This window comes from Gallinula chloropus, assembly GCF_964237585.1.
Source record: "Gallinula chloropus genome assembly, chromosome: 8".
Classification (NCBI taxonomy): domain Eukaryota; kingdom Metazoa; phylum Chordata; class Aves; order Gruiformes; family Rallidae; genus Gallinula; species Gallinula chloropus.
The window spans coordinates 17,992,808-18,014,836 of NC_140093.1; the positions used below are offsets into that span (position 1 = coordinate 17,992,808).

Sequence of the window (22,029 nt, forward strand, 5' to 3'; positions counted from 1 at the left end):
TTTTGATATGCTTAAGTTACCTAGCTCTTTTATCTGCTCTTAAGGACATACTATGTAATGTTAGTAATGGCACTACTCATCTACTACTCATCAATACTCATCTCTTAATAGCAATACTCAACTATTCCCCTGCCCTAATGGCAGCCACTTGTTGATGTGGCAGTACGATGGGTCACCTGTGATGTCCTCTCCTGTGCTGGGGGTGCTGGAACCTCCAAGATACCAGAGGATGGAGGTTCTCGCGTGTTGCCGAGGACAGGGCTGGCAGCCATTGGTTGGTAAGACTGCGATCCAAGGAGCTCCTTTGGCCAAACTCCAGTTAGCAACCGCATCACTTAAACACCCTGAGATATTCCCAAACCTTCAGTGTTTTTCTGAGCTTGCAGACAGGGAATCCACAGCTGCACTTCCCACATACGGACACGGCCTGCGAAATTACACCACGACCACAACCAAGGAGCTGAATTGCAGGAGTCTGAACACTTTTCCAGTCAGGAGCAGTCCCATCTCCTCTGTCCCACAACGGGTAAACAAAGTGATTTTGTAATTCCCTTGGCAGGGGCAGCAGAAGGCCCTGCCGACAGGAACGCACTCCGCTCCAGCCGCGCTGGAAGAGGGAAGCAGCTGCCAAGGCATCTAGTCGCCAAGAAAATTACAATATGATAGTCTTAATTATACTAATTGCATTTCCTGGTACTGAGGCAGGATTAATATAGTATTTCTTATGCTAGATTTCATAAACACAATCGGTTTCAGCTTAACCCTTCATAATTGTATTTCACAGCTCTCACAATTAGCCACCGATTACCTTCATTCCGATTTGCAGATGACCAATAAACACTTCAAATATCAGAATTCTCTCCCAAGGGGGGAAAATTACTTCTAACATGTTAAGTAATCTTAACAAACCACGAACCCTGGGTGAAAACCCTGCAGCCAGATCGCCCGAGGGTGCTCACTTGCCTTTTCCATGCTATTATCAAAGACCAGAAAAACTTCCACCATGCTTGCACCAGCTTTGGAGAGCTGAGTAAGAGTCTTAAGTTATTAAATATGTACTTTACATATTAATATAAAAGTAAATACACATACAGACACACACTCATGCACAAATACTTGTAGAAATTATCAACAATTTTGAGCTAATATAAATTTCAAGGCAACAAGTGCTGGGATCTCGACTGGAAGGACATTAGTTTCTCACTCCCACCCTACTCACCACAGCCCCGTCTCCAAACTCAAGGGCTCTGGCTCACACAATTGAGAATGATGGGCATTGTGTTTTGGTCTCCTCTCCAGGCACAGCTCCAGCATTCAAAACAAGTGGGCTAGAGGTGTTCAAAAACGTTATGATGAGATCTCATCACCTGCTGCGACAAAAATAGTGGTGTATCCTGCAACACCGAGGTCATCTGTAGCAACTTGGCCGAGATGACATTTGAAGAGACTGGCCCTCAGCAGCAGCAGGCATGATAAGCAAAAGCACACGAGTTTCAAGGAATTTTAGGATGGATTTTTATAAATAACACAGTATAGCTGTGCTTTACATGTACATCGCTTAAAAGTGACATTTGGATAAACAGGGCACAGACAGTTACGGGACACACAGTTACTTATGCAGCTCTCAGATCTGTAGAGACAAAAAAGTTGAGTATTTTCAGCTAAAAATAAAATAAATTAAGAGTTTCATTTGGCCAGCAGTGGCAACAGGGAAGCCTTCCTGTCACATCACCCAAATACAGCATACTGGCAAAGCCTCTCAGCAGGGTCTCTGCACAGGTTATTCACCTTCCTTCTTCCAGGTCTGGAGGATCACAAGCCCTTCCCTTCCCAGAAGAAAGAAAAGAAAATCAACCTTTCTGATGAATAACTTGCAAGACTTCACATGTACACTGAGCTAACATGTTTCTGTGCTTCTAAATATTTTTTTAACCTCCTCTGGTGGATACCATCAGAGAATTAACATCAATGCAGAGAAGCAAGCACTGCTTCTGACCAGCCACCTGCACCCAAATCTTCTCCCATCCCCAAAAAAACCAGAGGGATGAGATTTCACAAAAACAGCAGTGATTGAAAAAAACCAAACCAAATAACCACACACCCAGATTAGTAATAATATTAGTTATTACTAATATAATCAAGAAATTATAAGCAATAATCAAACCACACCTTAGAAACAAAGCCTTTGCAGAAGCCCGCAGCTTTGTATTATAACACAGAGAGGGTCTACTAATAAGAACATCAATTGCACAAATCAAGGCAGAGAATTTGGTGTTGGTCTTGGGCTGAATGCTGAAAACCAAACAAAAACCACCCCCAAATACCCCCACTCAAAACCAAACCAAACAGGACCCCCATTCATCTCCAGGGGTAGCTTGATTTTTAAATAGTATCTGGTGCTCTCTGATCCATTAAGAAAGGAAAATTACAGTGTGTGGGTTCTAAATGAGTAAATCACAGCACAGATTTACCTATTATATTGGCCTTAAATATTTTAGAACACAAATTCAGATTCTAGATGTACTTCTTAAGACAACTGTTACTGATACTACTGGACGGCAGACTACAGCCTTTGAGGCTGTCCCAAGTTATACCATTTCAAACTGGACAATGGGGCTCAGTGGGTTTTTTTCTTCTCTTTTTTTTTGTCACAGATGCTTTTATGACAAAGTGACTCAGCAATTTGTTTCTGTTAATAACATCCCTCCTCCAAACCTACAGTAATGAAAATATTCAGGATCTAGAGAAAGATCTGTTGACATGGCAGGCACAGAACCCAGCGCATCACAGTGACTATGAGAAACCACTGGTGCAGAAGGAACAAACAAGACTCTTAAGGATATCATCACACATATCTAAATATAGAAGACATCAGACTTTCAGAGTGAAAGCTACCCAACCCAAGACATCTGACATCAGCAGAACCAACAGCTCCTTCAGGCACAGCTTCCAGCTGGTTTTCAGCTGGGATATTTTCACAAGAAGCTGGGAGGGGACACAGTCAGGACAGCTGACCCACACTAAGCCAAGCAATATTCCATACTGTATGATGTCATGCTCAGCATACAAGGGAGGAGCTGCCCAAGAAGGAAGCTTGGGACAGGCTGGGCATCAGGTTCTGGGGTGGTGAGCAAATTGCACCACCTATCACCCACTCTGCACGAGTTCTGCCTTTTTTAACAAGAGTTTTACCTTTTTCTTCTGATTCTCCTGCCCATCCCACCGGATCAGTGGAGAAGTGAGTGAGCAGCTGTGTGGTGCTCAGGTGCCAGGGGGGCTAAACCACAAGCTCCAACCAACTACAGATTTCCTTTTTAGGGTGGAAATAAATACAATTTAAACTTCGGCAAAGCCAACAGACAACCCAATTCATATTCTTCACCACCAAGACATTTAAAGCCAATTATTATTACTTATCCAAGTTGAAATTTGTTTTAAAATTAGAAATGTGGAAACATAACAATACTATGTATTGCCCTGTAGTGCTTTTGAGAAACAGTGTGCTTTGCCCACACCACAAATCCACATCTCCTACCTTAAGTTTCACAATTAATGGATAGACTACCTGCCTTGCTGGCACAGAAGTGAACACAGTGAATCTTCAGCCTCCCTCGGGGAGAGAATTCCATCTGCAGTTAGCTCCCTCAGTGAAGTTCCAAGTACAAGTATTTGGAAATTACTTCCAAGAAGTATTTGGAAATTACTCCCAAGCTTCTTTCCATCTCTCCCTTCATCCCTCAAATGAGCAACTCAAAAAAACCAACCCCAACCTCTGCATTTAGATTCTGCTGCTTCCTGTCAGTTCTCCTGGCATAGCAGTACGACTGCATAGAACGCAATGCCTCCTTTAGCCTTTTTATAACCATCATCAAAGCATTTGCTATCCTGATTTCAGGGAATGGAGCATTTGAAGTTAATGAAAGTTATGAAGTTCAGAAAAGTTATAAAACTGGTAGAACCTGCTTGGTGGAGAATATCCTATTTCTTTCTTGCGAGGAAAGAGTTCTTGATATGCTAAAACTGAGAAAGTGTCTCCTCAGAGGCAGGAGCAGCGCTGTTTTGTGCGGCACAGTGGTTTCCCAGCCCCAGACACTCGTGTTGGAAGGACTCGTTTGCCAAATACACACCTTGAATCCTTACAAGGGAGCAGAACCTTTGAGAAACCATGATGGAACAGAGATAACGTACTCTCCACTGGGAAGTCTGAACTGAAGAACCGGATAAATACAATGTATTCGTACTGCTCCAGCTCAAGCTCCCTCCTTCAAATGATCTGAGGTTAAGTCTATTCACACAGACAGCCAGCAATCGTGACACACAAGCAACTTGTAGGACACTGCTGAAGAACTGACCTGGAGGATTAATTGTTCCTCTCATTTGGATAATGTATTTTCTTTAAATGAAGGTTAAAGCCAGTTGCCACAGTTCCTTCTGGTAATTGAAGTCCTGCCTGTTCCTCATGCCAATTACCAGAACTGCATCCTCTTGAGGGGAGCATCCCACCACACACCACACCAAATGTCAGGCAAAGACTTGTCAGATCTGGCATCTGAGACAAATCTCACACTGTAACAAAGCCAGGGTACCTGCACATTTGTCAACCTCGGTGCCCTACTCCCTCCTTCCTTGTATCCCCCCTCTTCAAGAGACTGAAAAACTGAGTAAGACTTTTCCATCACAATTATGCAAAGAGCTATTTCTGATTCTAACAGCTTGTGCTATCTTTATGTTGTCATTGCTAAACTTTCTCTGACACTGCAAACTGTTGCATGCACCATGAAGAGTTTTCATCACACAGACAAACACGAACTGAAATCAAAGAGGATAGAGAATAAAAAGTAAAGGAAATCAAACACTTGCCTGCAAGGAGGAGAAACAGAATTTAATAAAGCCAACACAATAATTTCTTGAGTCTTCTGGCCAACTTAATCACTTCAGATTAAGAAAAAGCTGAATATAATTGTTGTACTAACTACAGCTGCACTGATACACTTAAAGACTAAAAGCACTGACTAATGTGTTTGCAATGTCTGTAGTCAGAGTAGACTGGGTAAAGAATGTGGATCTTGGACTTTAAAGTCCTGACACCACCAACTGGAATGTACTGGGTCCGTACTGGGAGGCTTATTTGCATCTGATCAGGATACTCTCGCTGTGGTTCTCTGTATTTTAGGGGGAGATCCTTAGATAGGGGAAACACTTAAAAACTGACATCATGCTGGTATAAGACACTACCTTTTGGAGTGCCCTCCTAATCAGTTTGCATGTACTTTCATACACACACACACAAAATCAGACAGAGAGAAGCCCTGCATATTTACAAACCAAAAAAAAAGTTCGATATCACAGCCCAGACCATATGTCCTAACGTTTGTCTTTAAAGTCTACTGTCCCAATTCTAGAGATAAACGTGTTTCCCAGCAGCAGATTCTAAGGCATTTAAAACAAAATAAACAAAAACCTTCATTTTACCGAAGCACAAACTTCATCAACTCCCCTACTCTGCCCATTTATGTGTTACTCCACTGTGAAGAGAGATGTTGCCTTTTTTTTTTTTTTTTTTATAAACAGACTTGCAAAGTAGAAATTAAGACTTCCAGCTATTCCTTCTCATCCTGCCCATGCTCCAGCCCCTGTCCATCTCCTCTGCTGGGAGGCCACGTCAGCAGGACGCAGTGCTGGCTGCCAGGTCACATCCCGGGCTGGCTGGAGCGGAGACACGCAGCGACGCAGCTTTCCCCGAGAAGAGGCTGTGGTTATCCCTCTGCGAGTATGAGGATGCAGACTGTTATATAGCAAGGCTCCTAGGAAATGCTCAGAGTTTCCACATGGCAAAGGGTTTTCAAAACTACTTCCAGTTCCAGCAGTATTTCTCTCCTCACAGTGTGCACTGCAAAACATTCGAACTTTAGGATCTGGAAAGGTTAAGCCAAATCAAAACTCAGTTGCATGTTGAGATTCTTTTCTCTTTTGTCTTGTATCAGGGGAGTTACATTAAATAACAGCTACTAATTCACTGTGTTTTACTCAAAAGGGATTTTTGAAGGACTCAGTATTTTATACAGCAAATCTACTAGTGCAGGTGCATCTTCATCAAGACAAAATGCACACATGCATAAAAGAAGTCCACAGTTAATCTTAGCATTATCAGATTTCAACTGGAACAGCTAAGATCATTCATACAGTAAGCAACCCATCCTATCCTCTACTTCTGGCTTCTTATGTGGTTTCCTAAACTTTGCTGCAGTGTGCTAAAAACACAGCCTGTGAGCTGGAAGAACGGTGCTCTGATCTCACTGACAATAACAGGAGAATCCGCTCAAGTCAGCATCCCTTTGCTCTCCCCTCTCAGGGGATTTCAACACAAGCTTCACAAAGGTGTGGGAGGGTGAAAGTTACTTCTTTCACGTGAAAGGAGTAAGTGATAGACAATCAGGAATCTAGTGACCAAGCACTAGAAAGCCAAAGAGACCATGTCTGAAATGCAGGCAGAGTCACCACAAATAATACAGGTAGAGACACCAAAAATAACAGAGAGGACAAAACCCTCCACTGCAAATTTTGGCATTTTCTGGGGCAACAGTAAGAAAATAAGGAGAAACTACAATGTTTCTGTACCACTGAAAAATGCTGCGTCGTGCCATGGAAACTATCCCAACAGGAGGGAGGAGAGTGAACCCCAGGCTGGGAGCAGTGCTGTGATTTCATCTCTGACTGAAAGCAGGCCGGGGGCACTGGTGGGTGCATCGGTTGCCTCCGTCCCCTTCTATCACTCTTCAGGTGCACTCTCAGCAGCTGATACAGCTCTAGCAGTTCTAGAAAAACAGCCAGCTCCTGAGCCTGAACAGTTCTGTTCCATCTCCTCCCACTTCCTTCACTCCCAATCCTCAATCTGACAGCCCTTGTGAGCGCCCTTCGTTGCTCCCATTCCTGCCCAGTAACAGCCCAGTTGTCTCTCATTTGCTTACGTGGTATCTCATCTATTTTCAACTCTTTCCTTCCCTCCAAGAAACTGATTCACTTCCTCATTTCCAATCTCATATCAAAGGGGGAAAAAAAAACACCACCACCTTTTTTTTTTTGGTCTGCTCAGACCAGTCCGAACAGCGTCACGTCGCTTCCACACACACTCTTCCTACATCAGTCTGACGCTATTTAATGTCATCCTTTAATATCATCCTTTCCTTTGCATTACCACACCAAACCACACCCACCCACCAAATTAAGGGACTAATAATTCCAGGAAATCTTTAATTTGAAAAACCATTTTCAGCATACTTCTGGCTTTTCTCTGGTATTATTCATTTTCAGAGCCACAGAAAAAGCAACACTGAAATTTAATTCCTGCAATCTTTGTTTAACAAGGGAAGAACAAGCCCTACGGTGCTTCTTGTTGAGTCTCAATGGCAAAACACTTGAAAGTATCACTCGAAACAAGTATATTAGTAAACTGTGTGTGCTTATTATCCTGTTTTCATTGCAAAGTGTAACCACCCAAAGGCAATTTAAGCTGTGCACTACACAGACAGGCAACGCTTAGACGTACCTACAACCCCTCCATGCCACTTCCCATCTGCATCTTGTCCTTGAGAACATCAGAACCCACTCAATGCAGAGCCTCGCTCCCCTCTGCCATGCTTGAACTAAAGCATAATTTCTTTCCATCAGCATATGTTTCCTCTGCATGCCAATTTTGTGCTCTGCTATTCCGATCCTCGTGCTGTGATACAGAGCAACACCGAGAGAGAAGTTTCAAGAGGGTGTGTATTCAACAGCATGGACTAGGCAGAATACACCAGGAATTTCAATTTTTAATCACCCCAGGTGTTTTTCTGCTACCTCTTCTTCCTTCCAGCTTTGTACCAGGCTTTTCTTGCATGCTAGGCATACACACAGAAAATAACAGAACAGAAAACTCGAGCTGGTTTGCTTGTGACAGAAAAATGAGACCCAGCTTGGGCATCATTTAGATGGACAGCAACAGAAAGCACATTTAGCAATAATTGAGCAATTCTGTATAATCAATGAACAGAAGTGTTATTCAGCCTGCACCAAGGTCTCTGTACACACATTTTCAACATGTGGGTGACAAACAAGTTTAAATTACAGCAGAATATTCATTTTGTCCATATTATTCATATCACAGTACACACGACAGCTTGGCAGCTTGGTATTATTGGCTTCCAGGGTGAAAAAGCACCAAAGAGATACTTGGGTACAGCTCCACTGCCCCAAACAATACACAAACTGCTGTATTTTTAAGTAATTTAGTATATGACATGCCTCTCATGCAGCAATAGCAGTACCTACCAAAGACCTGAAGATACTGGGGAAACAAACAAACAAAAACCCTAGCTTTCAATCAGTCACCAGGGAAAGAGGAATTTCCTGAACAGGTCAGATTCACCCAGAATCTGTTTATCCTGAAAATTCAGAAAGCAGAGTAACTGTTTTTCAAATGCAACAGAGTTGTTTCGGTGCCATTTTGTAGCTGATCAGATCCATGTTCTCCCCCTCTCCTGGATTTCATTTAGCATGGTTACCCCAAAGCACAGGGAATACACGGTCTGTATTTGCTGAGCAAAGCATCGGGCGAGGATATGCCTTACCCTTGTCCCTTCCTTGCAGGGCCAGCAACAGCTGAGCCCTGAGTTTGTGAAGAATTAAGTGGGAAAATGCAGAAAGGAAATGAAGTATTTCAAGGATTGGGGTATTTATGAAGTATTTATCATCTGACAAAAGTATATAAAAAAGAATAGCTTTGAAAATCACTGATGACACAACACATGACATCCTCAAAACCACAGAATTAAGATTCTAAATGAGACCTCCTTTAACTGCAATGGATGTACCTCCTGGGGGGGGGTTGAAGCCCGGAGCCTAGCCTTGGGTGGCTGGCAGTGCAGGGTGAGCAGGGCTTTCCTCCCCTGCTGCCCTGGCTTACCACAGTTTTCAGAAGGACCACACTTCTAAAAGCATGCTTTATTAGGTGGCTGTTACAAAGGCTACATAAGTCACACAGCACACTATTTCTTTCATTAGAGACAAACCCGTAGCAAGTCAGGTGAAAACACGGGTCCTAGTGAGATGCCTGGAGCCGCTCAGATGCATCCCAAAACAGCCCGGCACGTGGACTTTGTCGTACAGACTGGACTCAAAAGGCAAGATTTATCCACCTCCTTACATCTGACCTCTCAAGGAAAGCACAGACCCTCTTCATGCCTTGACCAGTATGCTTCTCCCAGCATTGTCACTTCCCAGAGCTGTTTGATCAAGCCCCAACCAAGATGTATGGGGCCGATGAATCAATGTCTTAGCTCACCTCTGGCTACATCCAAGTGAAAAACAGGAATGAAGGCAGCACTTGCTGTAACGCATTGTATGTTCAATTAAAAGGACACATTTATTCCCATTTTATAGAGTTTTAGGGGCTGGTTTCTCAGTTAAGGGTGGGAGTATTTTACTAATTACTTCACTGGTGAAATGCTGATGAATTGGAGAAAAAGACTTTGTATTTAGGATTTCTCCAAATCAAAACTACCTCAAAACAACAGAGATCTTCAAATGCGCATCTATTCTATCCGTTTTTCAACAGTTATTACTCAATTAGTGGATAATTACACTTCAGAGTGTTTGAAACAGGATATTCCACAGAGGTTTTCCTCAAACAAGCATCCTTCTTCCAACCTTCAGAAGACAAATGGAGACTCAATAAGTCACCTTTTACTCTGCTATTTTCGTGTCAGCCTAACACCTATTATCACCCAGATATGCCATGGAGCCAAAGGGGTGCTGGATACCAAGTGGTGGTTCACAGGGCATCCAAAACAGGCTCCAGGAGCACAAACTGAAGATTTCTATGATCCTATCATTTCAAACTCCTCAAAAAGCCAAATATAAATAAATGCTTTCACAAAGACCAAAATCCCTCTGCAGAAGCAAAGTCCACGGCGCCCAGGGAACGGCTGCATGCCAGAGGAAGAGAGAAGCTTAAATCCTAAAGGATTTAGTGTAACCATGTCATGGCATCTCAAATTTTTAATGCCTTCGCTCCCTGAACTCAAGAGAATCACACAATTTAGAATAAAGCAATTATCCTTATTGTGAATACAAATGAGTCTTACTACAAGCACATCTTAGGTCCTCACCTTAGGTAGTGAGGAGCAAGTAGTGTCTGTTTAGTGGGGAGCTACTCACAGGCATACATCCTGTCCAAAGAGAGACTTACACTGCCCTAACACCAGGCTAAAATTGCTGCCAATCCTAGTGCAGTGTGGGAGCAAAGGAAAATGCTTCATCTGTCCCAGTGCTGCCTCGGATATACACCGACCTTTAAAAATACAGGTTATACTAGCACAGCGGTTGGGGGAAAGGACACTAAGTTTCATGGAGAAAGGGGGTGTGTGTGACTTCCAAAAAACACTGCACATAAAATAAGCCTGTCTCTTACAATGAACTCAGAGCAAAGGAAATCCAGAACTGTGACACATCCCAATCGTCAACACATTTGCTGGCTGATTACAGTTTATTCCATAACTGATCACTATTAACATGATTTAGGTTCCACAAGTGCACTGTGAGCACAGCTTTAGCAAAAGAAAAGGAAAAAGGCAACACCAGTACAGCCAGGTTCTCCTCCGTGCTAGAAGCGAGCCCTTCTTTCAGCAATATGAATTATTTCACAATGAATTAGGAGTTGAAGCTTTAGCATAAAATGAATATCAGACTTTCCAGACAGAGTTTCAAAGAGTGCATACAAACAAGCGTGCTTTGGAGGTCAATACCACAGCTCTACCAAAAAAAAAACCAACCAAAAAAAAGGGAGACGATTTGATGCTAAAAATTCTAAAATGATGTTATGAAAGGCTGCTGATGAGTACAAACCAACCCCACTGGCACAAACACGTCAAATTGCTGGGAATGCAGAACCAGGAGGTTTCTTTCATGTTGTGTTCATTTAAAATACACTGCTTTGAACAATGCTTTGAGCATTGGAAAAAAAAATAAATAAACGGTGTGATAATTGTATTTGTAATGGAAATACTTCTGTACTAACCAATATAAAGCACTCGTTTCAAATAAAAGCAGTAGCCAGCTTTAATCCTCTGTTAATTGCCACGTGAACCAATTTCTTACCACACATCATGCTGGCTATAAATCTTAACAAGCAGTTTTAAATTGCTGCTATTATTGCTCATCAAGACCAAATAATCCTGGAAGGCATTCAGGGAAGCTTCTGTAATGTCTATCTCCAACAACTATTAATTCCTCATTTCCATGGGGATGAAATTCCAAGCAACAGCCACCAACTGCTTAAATGGGGAGGGCACAGAAGAGATGCAGAGGCTGCAAGATGGGACGTTTCATACAGGCATAAAGGAGAAACGCATCCCTGGGGGATGGTGCAGCCAGAGAACAGTTTGCCCATGGAGCAGCCTCCATCCTCAGAGAGCTTCACACCTCAGGAGGTGGTGGACAACACGATCCACCTCTGACACCACCCCTGCTTTGAGCAGAAGGTTGGATAACGTGACCCCTTCTAACTCAAATTTTAATAAAAAGCATTGCTATCCTCAGCAATTTGATATTAGCATTTGATGCATTCTAAGAAACACTCTTTGTTAATTTCAAACCCACTCAAGAATCAAAACACAGGAGCAATGCACTAGCTTTACAATAATTATTATGAAACTGAACCCCCCACACCACCCATACGTCATTACTGACACTTTTTTAGGAAAGCCTTCTGAATAAATAGCCCACTGAGATTGCTGCTTAATGGCAGAAGATCTAGAAAGGATGATGGAGGCAACACCCCCTAGCTTCCCTCTCAAAACCTAAGATAATGGAATAAGCTCCAAAAAACATCACTGAAAACAGTACTGATGGTACAGCTACACGAAGTCTATTAATTTCCAATTTTGGTTTTACCTTCCCTTATTTACCATAGACAGTGTCATACCTAGGGAAGTAGCAGTTTCACTTCAAAGCTGTATTTGCTACTAGCTAGAAACCCTCTTCACAGCACTTAGTATACAATCTGAACGGTTTTTTATCACTTCTCCCTTCATCTTGTTACAAGATTTTGTGTGGGCTCTCAAAAAAAAAAACCCACAAGTGCTATTTATCATATTTGCACAGTTTTACTGAGAGGTAAAACAGCAATCAAAAGGCTGCTTATGTGCTGCGATTGAATCCTGCATAAGTAACCAGCTCTGCTTCTAAAAAAACCAATTTAAAATTCTGCTCCAAACCAACCTGACTTATCCAAGCACTCTCCAATGTCTGTACTTCCCTGATCATTCCATATCCCTTCTGGTGAAAACAGGTTTTTCCCATATCTCCATTGAATTGTTACTAGTTTTCAATCTATCCTGTGATACCTCATTTGTGTTTACTACCAGGCTAGAAGGAAATCTGCACATATAGAAAATAAAAAGTGCTGATAAATGACTGAACAGAGAGAGAAATCTGCCCTTGCAAGAAAGTCATGACTCATTCTGAGATACTGAAGTCCTGTAACACGTAGAACAGTCAGGTCTGCAACTTCCCACTTCCAAGTGCCTCGCTGTATTTTCAGAACTGCGGATAACGCTTCTGCAGAGGCGACAGAATAAGTTTCCATAGTGCAAGTGATGCTCATCGGTGTGCCGGTGTATCCTCTTACCTTGGATGCACTGCAGGGTTCCATCCTCAGCCCTTATTGTAAAGGTTTCACCTGGATTAACTTGAACCAAAAAGACCTGTCAAAAGAAAAAAAAAAACAAAACATTTGTTTTTCACTGTGATCTTCCAAACTGCAATTTCCCCAACCTCAGAACTGTGTTATCCCTACTTGAGAAGAGATATGGAGCCAGGGAGGGAACAGACTGGTACACCACATCTTTGAGTACCACCACAGTCCAGGAACCAGTAGAGATTTAAAGCCTACCTACTCATCTCAATTTTCAGAGCTGAAATAAAGATGTAACTCAGTTGTGTGCAGGTAAGAATTATGGCTTTGGGTTCCACCACGCAGCTCCCGACAGCGTGTTTAACTTGGCCAAGCGCTGACGGCTAAGGACACGAATCTTTATACCAGACATGAGAGCAGACAGCACGTAACTCACTCCAACAAGCAGCACCAACCATCCCAGGACTTCAACTTCACTGGAATCAAAGGGGGTTTTGCAGGATCAGGGGAGCTGATCCATTACATTTCCAAAAATCTATCCTTTACTCCTAAGCATGAGAGATCTCTGTGATGCAAAATCCACATGCACACAGCTCAATAGCTGCACACAGAACCAGTCATAACCTACTTAAGAGATACAATTATTTTTCTTAAATAATCAAAACATCACTCCAGTAGGCCATTGCTCCATTCTGTAGACAAACACAATGCTACAAAGACCAGGAAGCACCAAAACACAGCCCAGTTCAGCATACACTGCACTCATCTTTATTAATTTTCAGGCATCTAAAATATTGGTTCTAAAACTTAGGATACAGATTTACTACTTTAACGAAGTTCTACTGGGAACTACAGGTCATTTACCCCACGCTCTTGCTACCTGTGAAGCTTTCACTGAAATAAATTAAGCATGCTTCTGTTAACGATGCACTGTCTGAAGTTCAGTCACAACCTGGATTGATCTTGGTACTCACAGAGAAATTCAGATTTTTGAGAAAACTCAAAGTTTAGGTCTGGTTTTTACATTCTGTGACATGCAGAATTTAATCAGTCCATCTGAAGAGATGGAATTTGAATTAACGTTTGTGTGAATTTCTTAAGCTAAATGCATAAAGTAATTATTGCCTAGGTGACCTGAATTACAGTAATCCTACAGAAACCCATTATTCTAGCAACGTTTTTAAAGGACGAACTGGAAATCAGAAAAATGACCCAGGAAAGCCATTATTTTGTCTGCAACAATAAATTTCTCCCCAGCACTGATCAGGGTGGATCTGATCCAGCATATAGAGCACAGTAAATCGTTCAGAAAAGATAAGAGGCACAAAGCCATTCCAGCCCTAATCTCCCAACAATCGACATTTAAGTGACAGCATTTTAGTGCTCTTTCGCCATGAATAGGCGTGGATTACCCACAACAGGATATGGGCATCAGTGCAAAAGCAGCTCAGAGCAAAGCAGTGCCTTCAGCTCCAGAAAACCAAACCCCAGAACAACTCAGAAATCTGAAGCCTGAACACAAACAGGCAAAGAATCATAAAGATGTTTCATTAGCTTATTTGCATTAAAGAGTTACTTATTAATGTGGTTGATTAACATCAATCGGATGCCCTAGGATAGCATCACACCTTTGGAAGAACTTTGGTCCAACTCCTCAAAATGCATACCCTAATGAGATGGTGTCAAAAAAGCTCCATCTTTCCAGGGGGTTGAGTTTAATGGTAGAGCCAAGACTGAGCACAAGAGGCATGTGGCCACCCCAGAGCTGGTTATCAGGAGGGTATGAGGTACAAATGCCTTTTCAAGGAAGGTCCTTGCAAAGGTCTGTCGCCAGCCCTAGCTTTCAAAATAATTCCTCAGGTTTCCACATTACAAAACCCTTCTCCAGACTATATACCCATTAACACACGCTGCTTACAGCAGTTGAAATGGAAGCAGTGTTACCTTTGCATAATTACACAGGTTTTCAACACGAAGTGTTCCATCAACTAATTCGTTTCCTGAAGAGCAGCAGCCACCATGGCTTCACCCCCATTGCAAGTCCATGGGGAGAGCAAGCCTGGGACATCCCTACAGTAGCTTCTACTACTTGCATCCAGGGAAGAACAACCCCAGGTACCAGTATAGGTTGGGGACTGGTCTCTTTGAGAGCAGCGTAGGTGAAAGGGACCTGGGGATCCTGATGGACAACAGGATGGCCATGACCAGCAATGTGCCCTCATGGCTCAGAAGGCCAATGGCATACTGGGTGTATTAGAAGGGGATGGTTAGTAGGTCAAGAGAGGTTCTTCTCCCAATCTACTCTGCCTTGGTGAGACCACACCTGGAATACTGTGCCCAGTTCTGGGCCCCTTAGTTGAAGGAGGACGTAGAACTCCTTGAAAGAGCCCAGCATAGGGCGACTGAGGTGATGAAGTGCGTGGAACACCTTCCTTATGAGGACAGGCTGAGGGAGCTGGGCCTCTTTAGCTTGGAGAAGAGGAGACTGAGGAGTGACCTCATTAATGTTTATAAATATGTAAAGGGTGAGAGTCAGGAGGATGGAGCCAGGCTGTGCTCAGTGATGACAGCGATAGGACAGGGAGCAACAGGTGCAAGCTGGAGCAGAGGAAGCTCCATTTGAATAAGGAGGAACATTTTCCCTGTGAGGGTGATAGAGCACTGGGACAGGCTGCCCAGAGAGGGTGTGGAGTCTCCTTCTCTAGAGACATTCAAACCCGCCTGGATGTGTTCCTGTGTGATTTAGTCTGGGTGACACTGCTCTGGCAGGGGGGTTGGACTAGACTATCTTTTGAGGTCCCTTCCAACTCATAACATTCTGTGATTCTGTGATGTTCTACATGTGGAAATAGCCCCTTATTGACAGTTCCCAGAATACAACAGCTTTAAGATTTAATATTAACTTAAAAACCCCTCAGCATTAGTTACTGTCACAAAACACTAGATAAAGTTGGCCAGCAAGTGAAGTTCCACAACTACCAGCTCTGCCCAGCCGGTCTGCAGTAGGGACGTTATTATTTTGCCCAATTTTTAGCTACAGCCCAATACACACAGAAAAACACGAAATATTTTCACTTGGGATCTTGTTTTGAGGTTAAATATCATGTATTTTGAAAGGATAACATTTTTCAACTATTAGCTGTGCAAGTAAACTACAAACCTTTCCAAGATTACATTGCTGCTGTGAAGGAGTGCTTTATTCTCTCAATCGATGATTTGCAACAAGTTCCACCACAGCTTTCACCTAAAATCCAGTAACACTAATCCTGGTTTCTGGACTCTTGAGCACACATTTCAGTATTGATAAAAATCATGTTTGTGCAACGTGTATGATTTGTATCATCTCATCTCCTAGACTTCACAAGGCTGAAAGCCAGAACTGATCTGGTTTTACTGGTAATTGGGATGTTTAAATACATGGATGAGCTGGAAGATTTAAGGAGGTCAACGAGCTTGACTTCTATTAAACCATCATTTTGCATTTAATGTTGTCAGCCTACCAGATCTTTGGCTTTAGAGTCACATTTTTCTGTGCCACAGAAGGTGAAACACCAACATTTGGGAAATTCATTCCCTTTAGCAAAATGTCAGAAAAGAGCCAAAGGAACGAGAAGAAAACCTGAGGCCCTGAGCCACAAAGCTTTTACCTATAGCTGAAAAGGTCATCTCCCTGGCCACTTCCAGCTATGCAGAGCTTCTCAGAACAGTGAAGAAATCCACCTCCACCCAGAGTGGTACAGAAAAAACACATGCTAAAAGCAGTAACCATCAGTGCACATAATGGACTTAAAAGTTACACTCAGGCAAGAACTGCAACTGGGATAAAGTGCTGTAGCTGTTAAATGTTAAAAAAAAAAAGGAAGTTCTGAAGATATTAAAAGACATTTCTTCTGCAATGATGCTCAAATTAACCACCTTTGGAACAGAAAAAACACTTACAGGCTGTTACTGGGGGAAGGCAGCTGCATGTAGAGCAGGCAGGAATAGCCGTCGTGCAACTGATGTGGGAGGACAGTCGGCAACATGTAGCCCAAGGTGGTCTCAGAGCCAGGAGCTGCAATGGGGATGCTCCTCAGGCAACACCCTACATAGCTTGTCCCCCATCACAGGCAGACTGACTCCTTCCTATGAGGCAGCAACCCAGCCCCAGCCTCTCCTCTCCACACAAAGCTGGGGTGCGGGGGTTTGTCCGTATGATTCACCCCACTACCCAAACCCCTCTGCGCTTACCCCATGCTGCACATAACCCCCTGAGTGCTTGCAATCACAAAGCACAGACTAATGAGCCACAGAGTGGAGGTCAAGCCATTAAAGCCAGCACACATTGAGAAGCAGAAGCTGGGCATTTTCCAGCCAACGCCCCCAATTTGTCCCAATTGCTTGGAACAAATGAGGCACACTGTGACTTCTTTTGTTTGTACACACTAAGTATGTCAAAGATTTATTTTTCCCACATCCTCCTGAACAGCAAAACCATATTCTGCAGCCTGGACCGCAGCTTTTCTTTCTGTCTACACATGGGATCTCGTGAATGCCTTGTTTCTGAGGCTTTTAATTAAAAATCTGAGGAAAGCAATAAAAAAGTCTAAAGATAACGTCTTCATTTTAATGAAAACAAACACAGACGATCTTTAATTGCCCTATGTCTCTTCCAATATTCATCATCCCAAGCCTGCACGTTTATGAGATGGCAGCGAGAGAAGAGAGCTGGGAAAGCAGCTCTGAGCCCACAGAGCGGCCCTGTGGCCCTGGCAGCATGAGGATGCAAACGAAGACACCCCAGCCTATCTCAGTCTCCTGTCCTACTCACATCCAAAAAGCTGGAGCTTTTAACAGCTGCAAGTAGGGTGTCAAGACACTGTCTCAAGGGCTCTTTCTTTTCCCTAAATAGTGCTCAGATGTTTGCTTCAGCAGTTTAATCCACCCAGTGCTGAAGCCCAGCCTTACCTCCTGCCTCTTACCTAGGCTAAAGCTTGCCATCTCCATAGGGCACATCTTTCTGGCATGCATTTTGCCTTTAAGAATGTTACTCTATTTTATTTCAAGTCATGTTTGTTACAGACTGATTATTGTTACTAAGTTGCATAGCTACTATAAATATTTATAATCACACACACCCAATTTGGTAACAAATGCTCCCTGTCCAAAGCCAAACGTGTGTCACTTGCATCCCCCTTGCTCTTACCATCCCACTCACATGCCTACCATGAGCAGGGCAAGAGACTAGTGAACCTGCCAGCCAAGTCCAGCAAAGGTGTAAAGCTCAGGTTCAGGAATACATAACTAGATATATAAATCATGGGTAAAGTGTCTCAAAGACAGAAAAGGCCAGCTGATAAGGAGCAAGAGCATACTGTTTTGTATAGTATTAGTTTATCTATACATGTGGGGTTCAAGCTTCCATCCACGTGATGTGGTACAGTCCAATGCTTGCTTTAAAGTATTTTCACTTTATGAGAACCTTTTCCTTACTAAGGTCAAACAGGCACTTGCAGTGCTTTGGCATATTAAAACTCTACCTGAAGATTTTCCCAATGTGGTGAATTTTCCCTTCCCTGTTGAGCTATATGATGCTTCATACAGCTGGGAGGGGCACAGCATCATAGGCACCACCTGAGCCATCTGGTCACACGTTCCTCACAAATGCTTTGAATTATTAAAATTTACTGTATTTACAATTTATTTAGTGCATATCCTGCATCTTTGGAAAAAAATTGAGCAAACCACACACCAAAAAAACCCTGAACAAAAAAAAAAAACCCCAAACCCAGAGTAATCACTTGGGTCCACTCTCTATTCTGCTTCAGAAGTCTGTGCCCCAGATCCTGATGAATTTCCATCACCGTCCTGCTGGAAGTACCACAGAATCTATACCATCCTGTGTGCTACATTCTTCTCAGGAATCCCTTCCACGAGGCAGGATAAATACTATTAACCTCTTTTCAGTAAAAAAAAAAAAAAAAAAAAAAAAACAAAAAAAAAACCAAGAGTCAGGGCACATGCCTTATCTTCAACAACAAAATAATGCCTTTTAAAAATTAATGCTTTTATAATAGTGTTCTGGGCTTAATGATCCTTTTTTCCCCCTATAGGGTAGAAAACAGAGGCATGAAGTGATTCCAACTTACTCCAAAAAAGAAAAAAAAAAAATCAGTAAAAATCAGTATATCTGTGTAACATATTACCATGATACACAAGATTTTTTAAGATTCATAAAATTGTTGTGAGTTGTGTGTTTCACAGCACGCATGCACACACACACACACACACACAGGTAAGAGCAGTCATGGAGTTTGCCCACCAATATCCCCCGGCTCAAATTCCTTCAGAAAAGTTCCTAGACAGCAAAGGCTGCCTGTAGGTTAACTTTGCTTATACTACGTGTCTGCCATCTGTTCTGCCACTGAATCTGCTTTAATAGTTGATATATTTAAACAGAAGGAAATGTCATTATCCTGTATCCTTCAGCCATTTGTGATGGCCTCTCAAGTCAGGTAACCTTAGATGTGTTCCAGTTATACACCCTTCCCTTCTTGAAAGAAGCTTTCCATAACCAGTATCCCCTTTTCTCCCAAAAAAGGACACTTCTGTAAGTGTATCTAAAAATTTCCAAGACAGCATCAAGAAGTAACTCCAAGTTTTGGCACAAGGTTCATTCCCTCAGCTCAGCTACTGTGCGGGTACAGAACAAACCCTGCCAGGTTGCAACTTCTTGCAAGGTGCACGAACTGGTACTACAGGGAGGTACCAAACCTTGTTCCTTGTACTCTCATCTCCCGTATTCAAAGTGTATATGACCTTAAAAGACGAGTGCTAGAACACAAAGCACTTAGATCCAGTGGCTGGGATTGAGCCAAGGACTGTAAAAACAGGGTTTGGTAAACACGGCTTTACAAAGAGCAGGCAAGCAGAAAACTTGCTACAGCACTGCAGGTGCAGTGAGCAAACCAAGCTGAAATAAAACTTCCCAAAGCAAAGCGCCCAGCATTCTGTACGGACATGCTATGGCACAGCTAGATGCCTCTCCACTTTATACTCCAAGCTTTTTAGAGCTTGCAGTGGAGTACCTACAGGAAAACATTGAAATTCTTGGACCAAAAGGTTAATTATCACTCCCCGAATCCCCGCAGGAGTTACAAGTGGATTAGAGGCAGAAACAGAGTAAGCAGCAGCTCTGGAAGGGACATAAAAGCATTAAATACTGTCAGCAGTAGTGGAAATTAAGTGTGGGAAACTGAAAGGAAAAGAAAAAAAAAAAAAAAGAAAAAAGAAGAAAGCCAGGGCTAGAAATGCCATTTGGGTAAGCCAGAGAAGAGGGATTACTGTCAAGCAGCAGAGACATTCCTAGCTCTGCCCTGTACAGCTCTGCAGCACTTATCCCCAGGAAGATAAAATAATTGAATGTTCCTATGCAATTGTCTTACAATACCAGGCTGTTTACAGGCACTGCTTTCTGCCTGGCTGCTGGTAAAAGCGAAGGTGTTTCACCAACTCCAGTCTGCTTTTTTCTACATGTGTAAGAACTGGCTTTTGGAGAAAAAAAACCCTCTGCTCCAAAGCTCAGCATTCCCAGGTACAACCTGTAGCACAGCTCTACCACGCTGGCACAGCCGAGGCTTCACATACCCAGCACCACATCCGGGTGAGCAAGAGTAAGGGCACCCTGAGCATCTCATCAGCACCAATACTGTCAGCTCCAGAGCACGAGGTACTGGCCATGTTGCAGCCTGGAGAACTCCACGAGCCTCATCTCTCTCCAGACAAGCTGTGATGCTTTCTTACTGCCAGCTTCTAACAGAGACTGTAATTACACCCCAGAAAAGCGCGTGTCCTTATTTATTATATAATATATTTAGCACCTATTTATTGAACAATATAAACCATCTTTATTGAGGACATCATTCTAACCTGAATCTAATCCAATGGCTGCTCCTGCCTCACAAGTAAGACAGATAAATCTCTTTCAATAGTCATGTAACATTTGCTTCTACGTGACATACAACTCTTGTTAATTAACAGAGCCCATTTGCTGCTACTGTGCGCAAAGATCAAACAAAGCATTTATTCCAACTTCATCCCATTTTAGAACTGTGCTTCTAATAAGGTGAAGGCATCAGTTAAAACTAAAAGAACAGGATGAAAATGATGAAGCATAAACCAGCTAGGCTTTGCCTATCCAGACTAGAGGCCGAAAGAAGTCTGAAAGCAAACTAATATTCCAGCTACAAGTACTTAAAGAGATAAAGCAATGAGGTGTACAAGCATCATCCAACAAGCATTTACGCAGGAAAAGAACCTGGCCCAGAGCTGTTCTGCTGAGTCACATTTGCATAGCCCAGCAAATCAAGCAGCAATGCACTTCCAGTACGTCAGCAATTCCTCTCGCTCCAAAACAGTAGATAAGTTAGTTTAAAAGCAACAGAGGCATCCACTTAGAGCTGCTGAATCACCACTGATGGGGAAATTCCAAGATCGGACTTAAGAGTTCCATCTCAAGAGGAGGGCTCAGAAGACTTCACTTATTCTTTCTGTAATACAAAAGGACCCACAGGCCAGTCTAACCTGATAAATGGTTTCCAGCAAGGAGGAAAGGGTATCCAGTATCAGTAAGACTGTTCCTTCACTTCAGCATGTTAATATTGGCCTTGGTAAATAAGAGCCATTAAAAGATATCTTTTCTATTTTTTCAAAGTGAAGCACACCATTCTGAAATAAAAGCATTTCTCTGCTCACATGGAATCACAGCAATGAAAATATGTAGCATAATGAGAACTCAGATAAACAGACTTAGAAACTTATAAAAGCAGAAATTATTCTTCCTCTCAAGGTTGGTCTAGCTCAAAACACAACTTGGAGGGAGGAACAAATGATCAAGGCAATGAGAAGTAAACAGAATTTAATTTTATATTGATTCATGAAGAACAACTTATTTCTAACTTGGATAAAACACCTCAAGTCAGGAGGGAAGCACACAAAAACTGCTAGGGTAGATGTTCTCCAAAGAGAAAGAGTAACCCTAGATGATAGACTGGGGAACCTACCAACAACCAGCTTGCACCTCCAGGCTGTGACCTGACATGAAAGCATTGCTATGGTCTTATAATTCTACCTACTTCAGCTCAACCTCATTGGAGAGTATCTCCCAGACAAATATGAAAGTGGCCATAAACTTGCCTTCCTTCAAAAGCCCACCCAAAATCCACTTCTGCTCCTCCAAGGCTTATAATGAAGCACAGAGTAAAATATAGGACTGTCAGGATCCATACACTTTGCTAAACAAAGACCATTAGTCATCACAGGACTTCTTTCTTCAATTCTCTATTTCTTGCCTTCTTTCCCCTTTCTACAATCTCAGC

General features: G+C 42.6%; 1 protein-coding gene across 1 annotated transcript in view; it reads right to left on the reverse strand.

Annotated features, from left to right (window-relative positions):
* FNDC3B (fibronectin type III domain containing 3B) overlaps positions 1-22,029 on the reverse strand; it is a gene marked incomplete at its 3' end in the record, with an annotated part of 196,792 nt that overhangs the window by 134,522 nt on the left and 40,241 nt on the right. Inside the window, exon 3 of the mRNA XM_084267407.1 lies at positions 12,668-12,743. Within this exon, the coding sequence (XP_084123533.1) occupies positions 12,668-12,743 (76 nt within the window). The remainder of the gene's footprint in view (positions 1-12,667; positions 12,744-22,029) is intronic.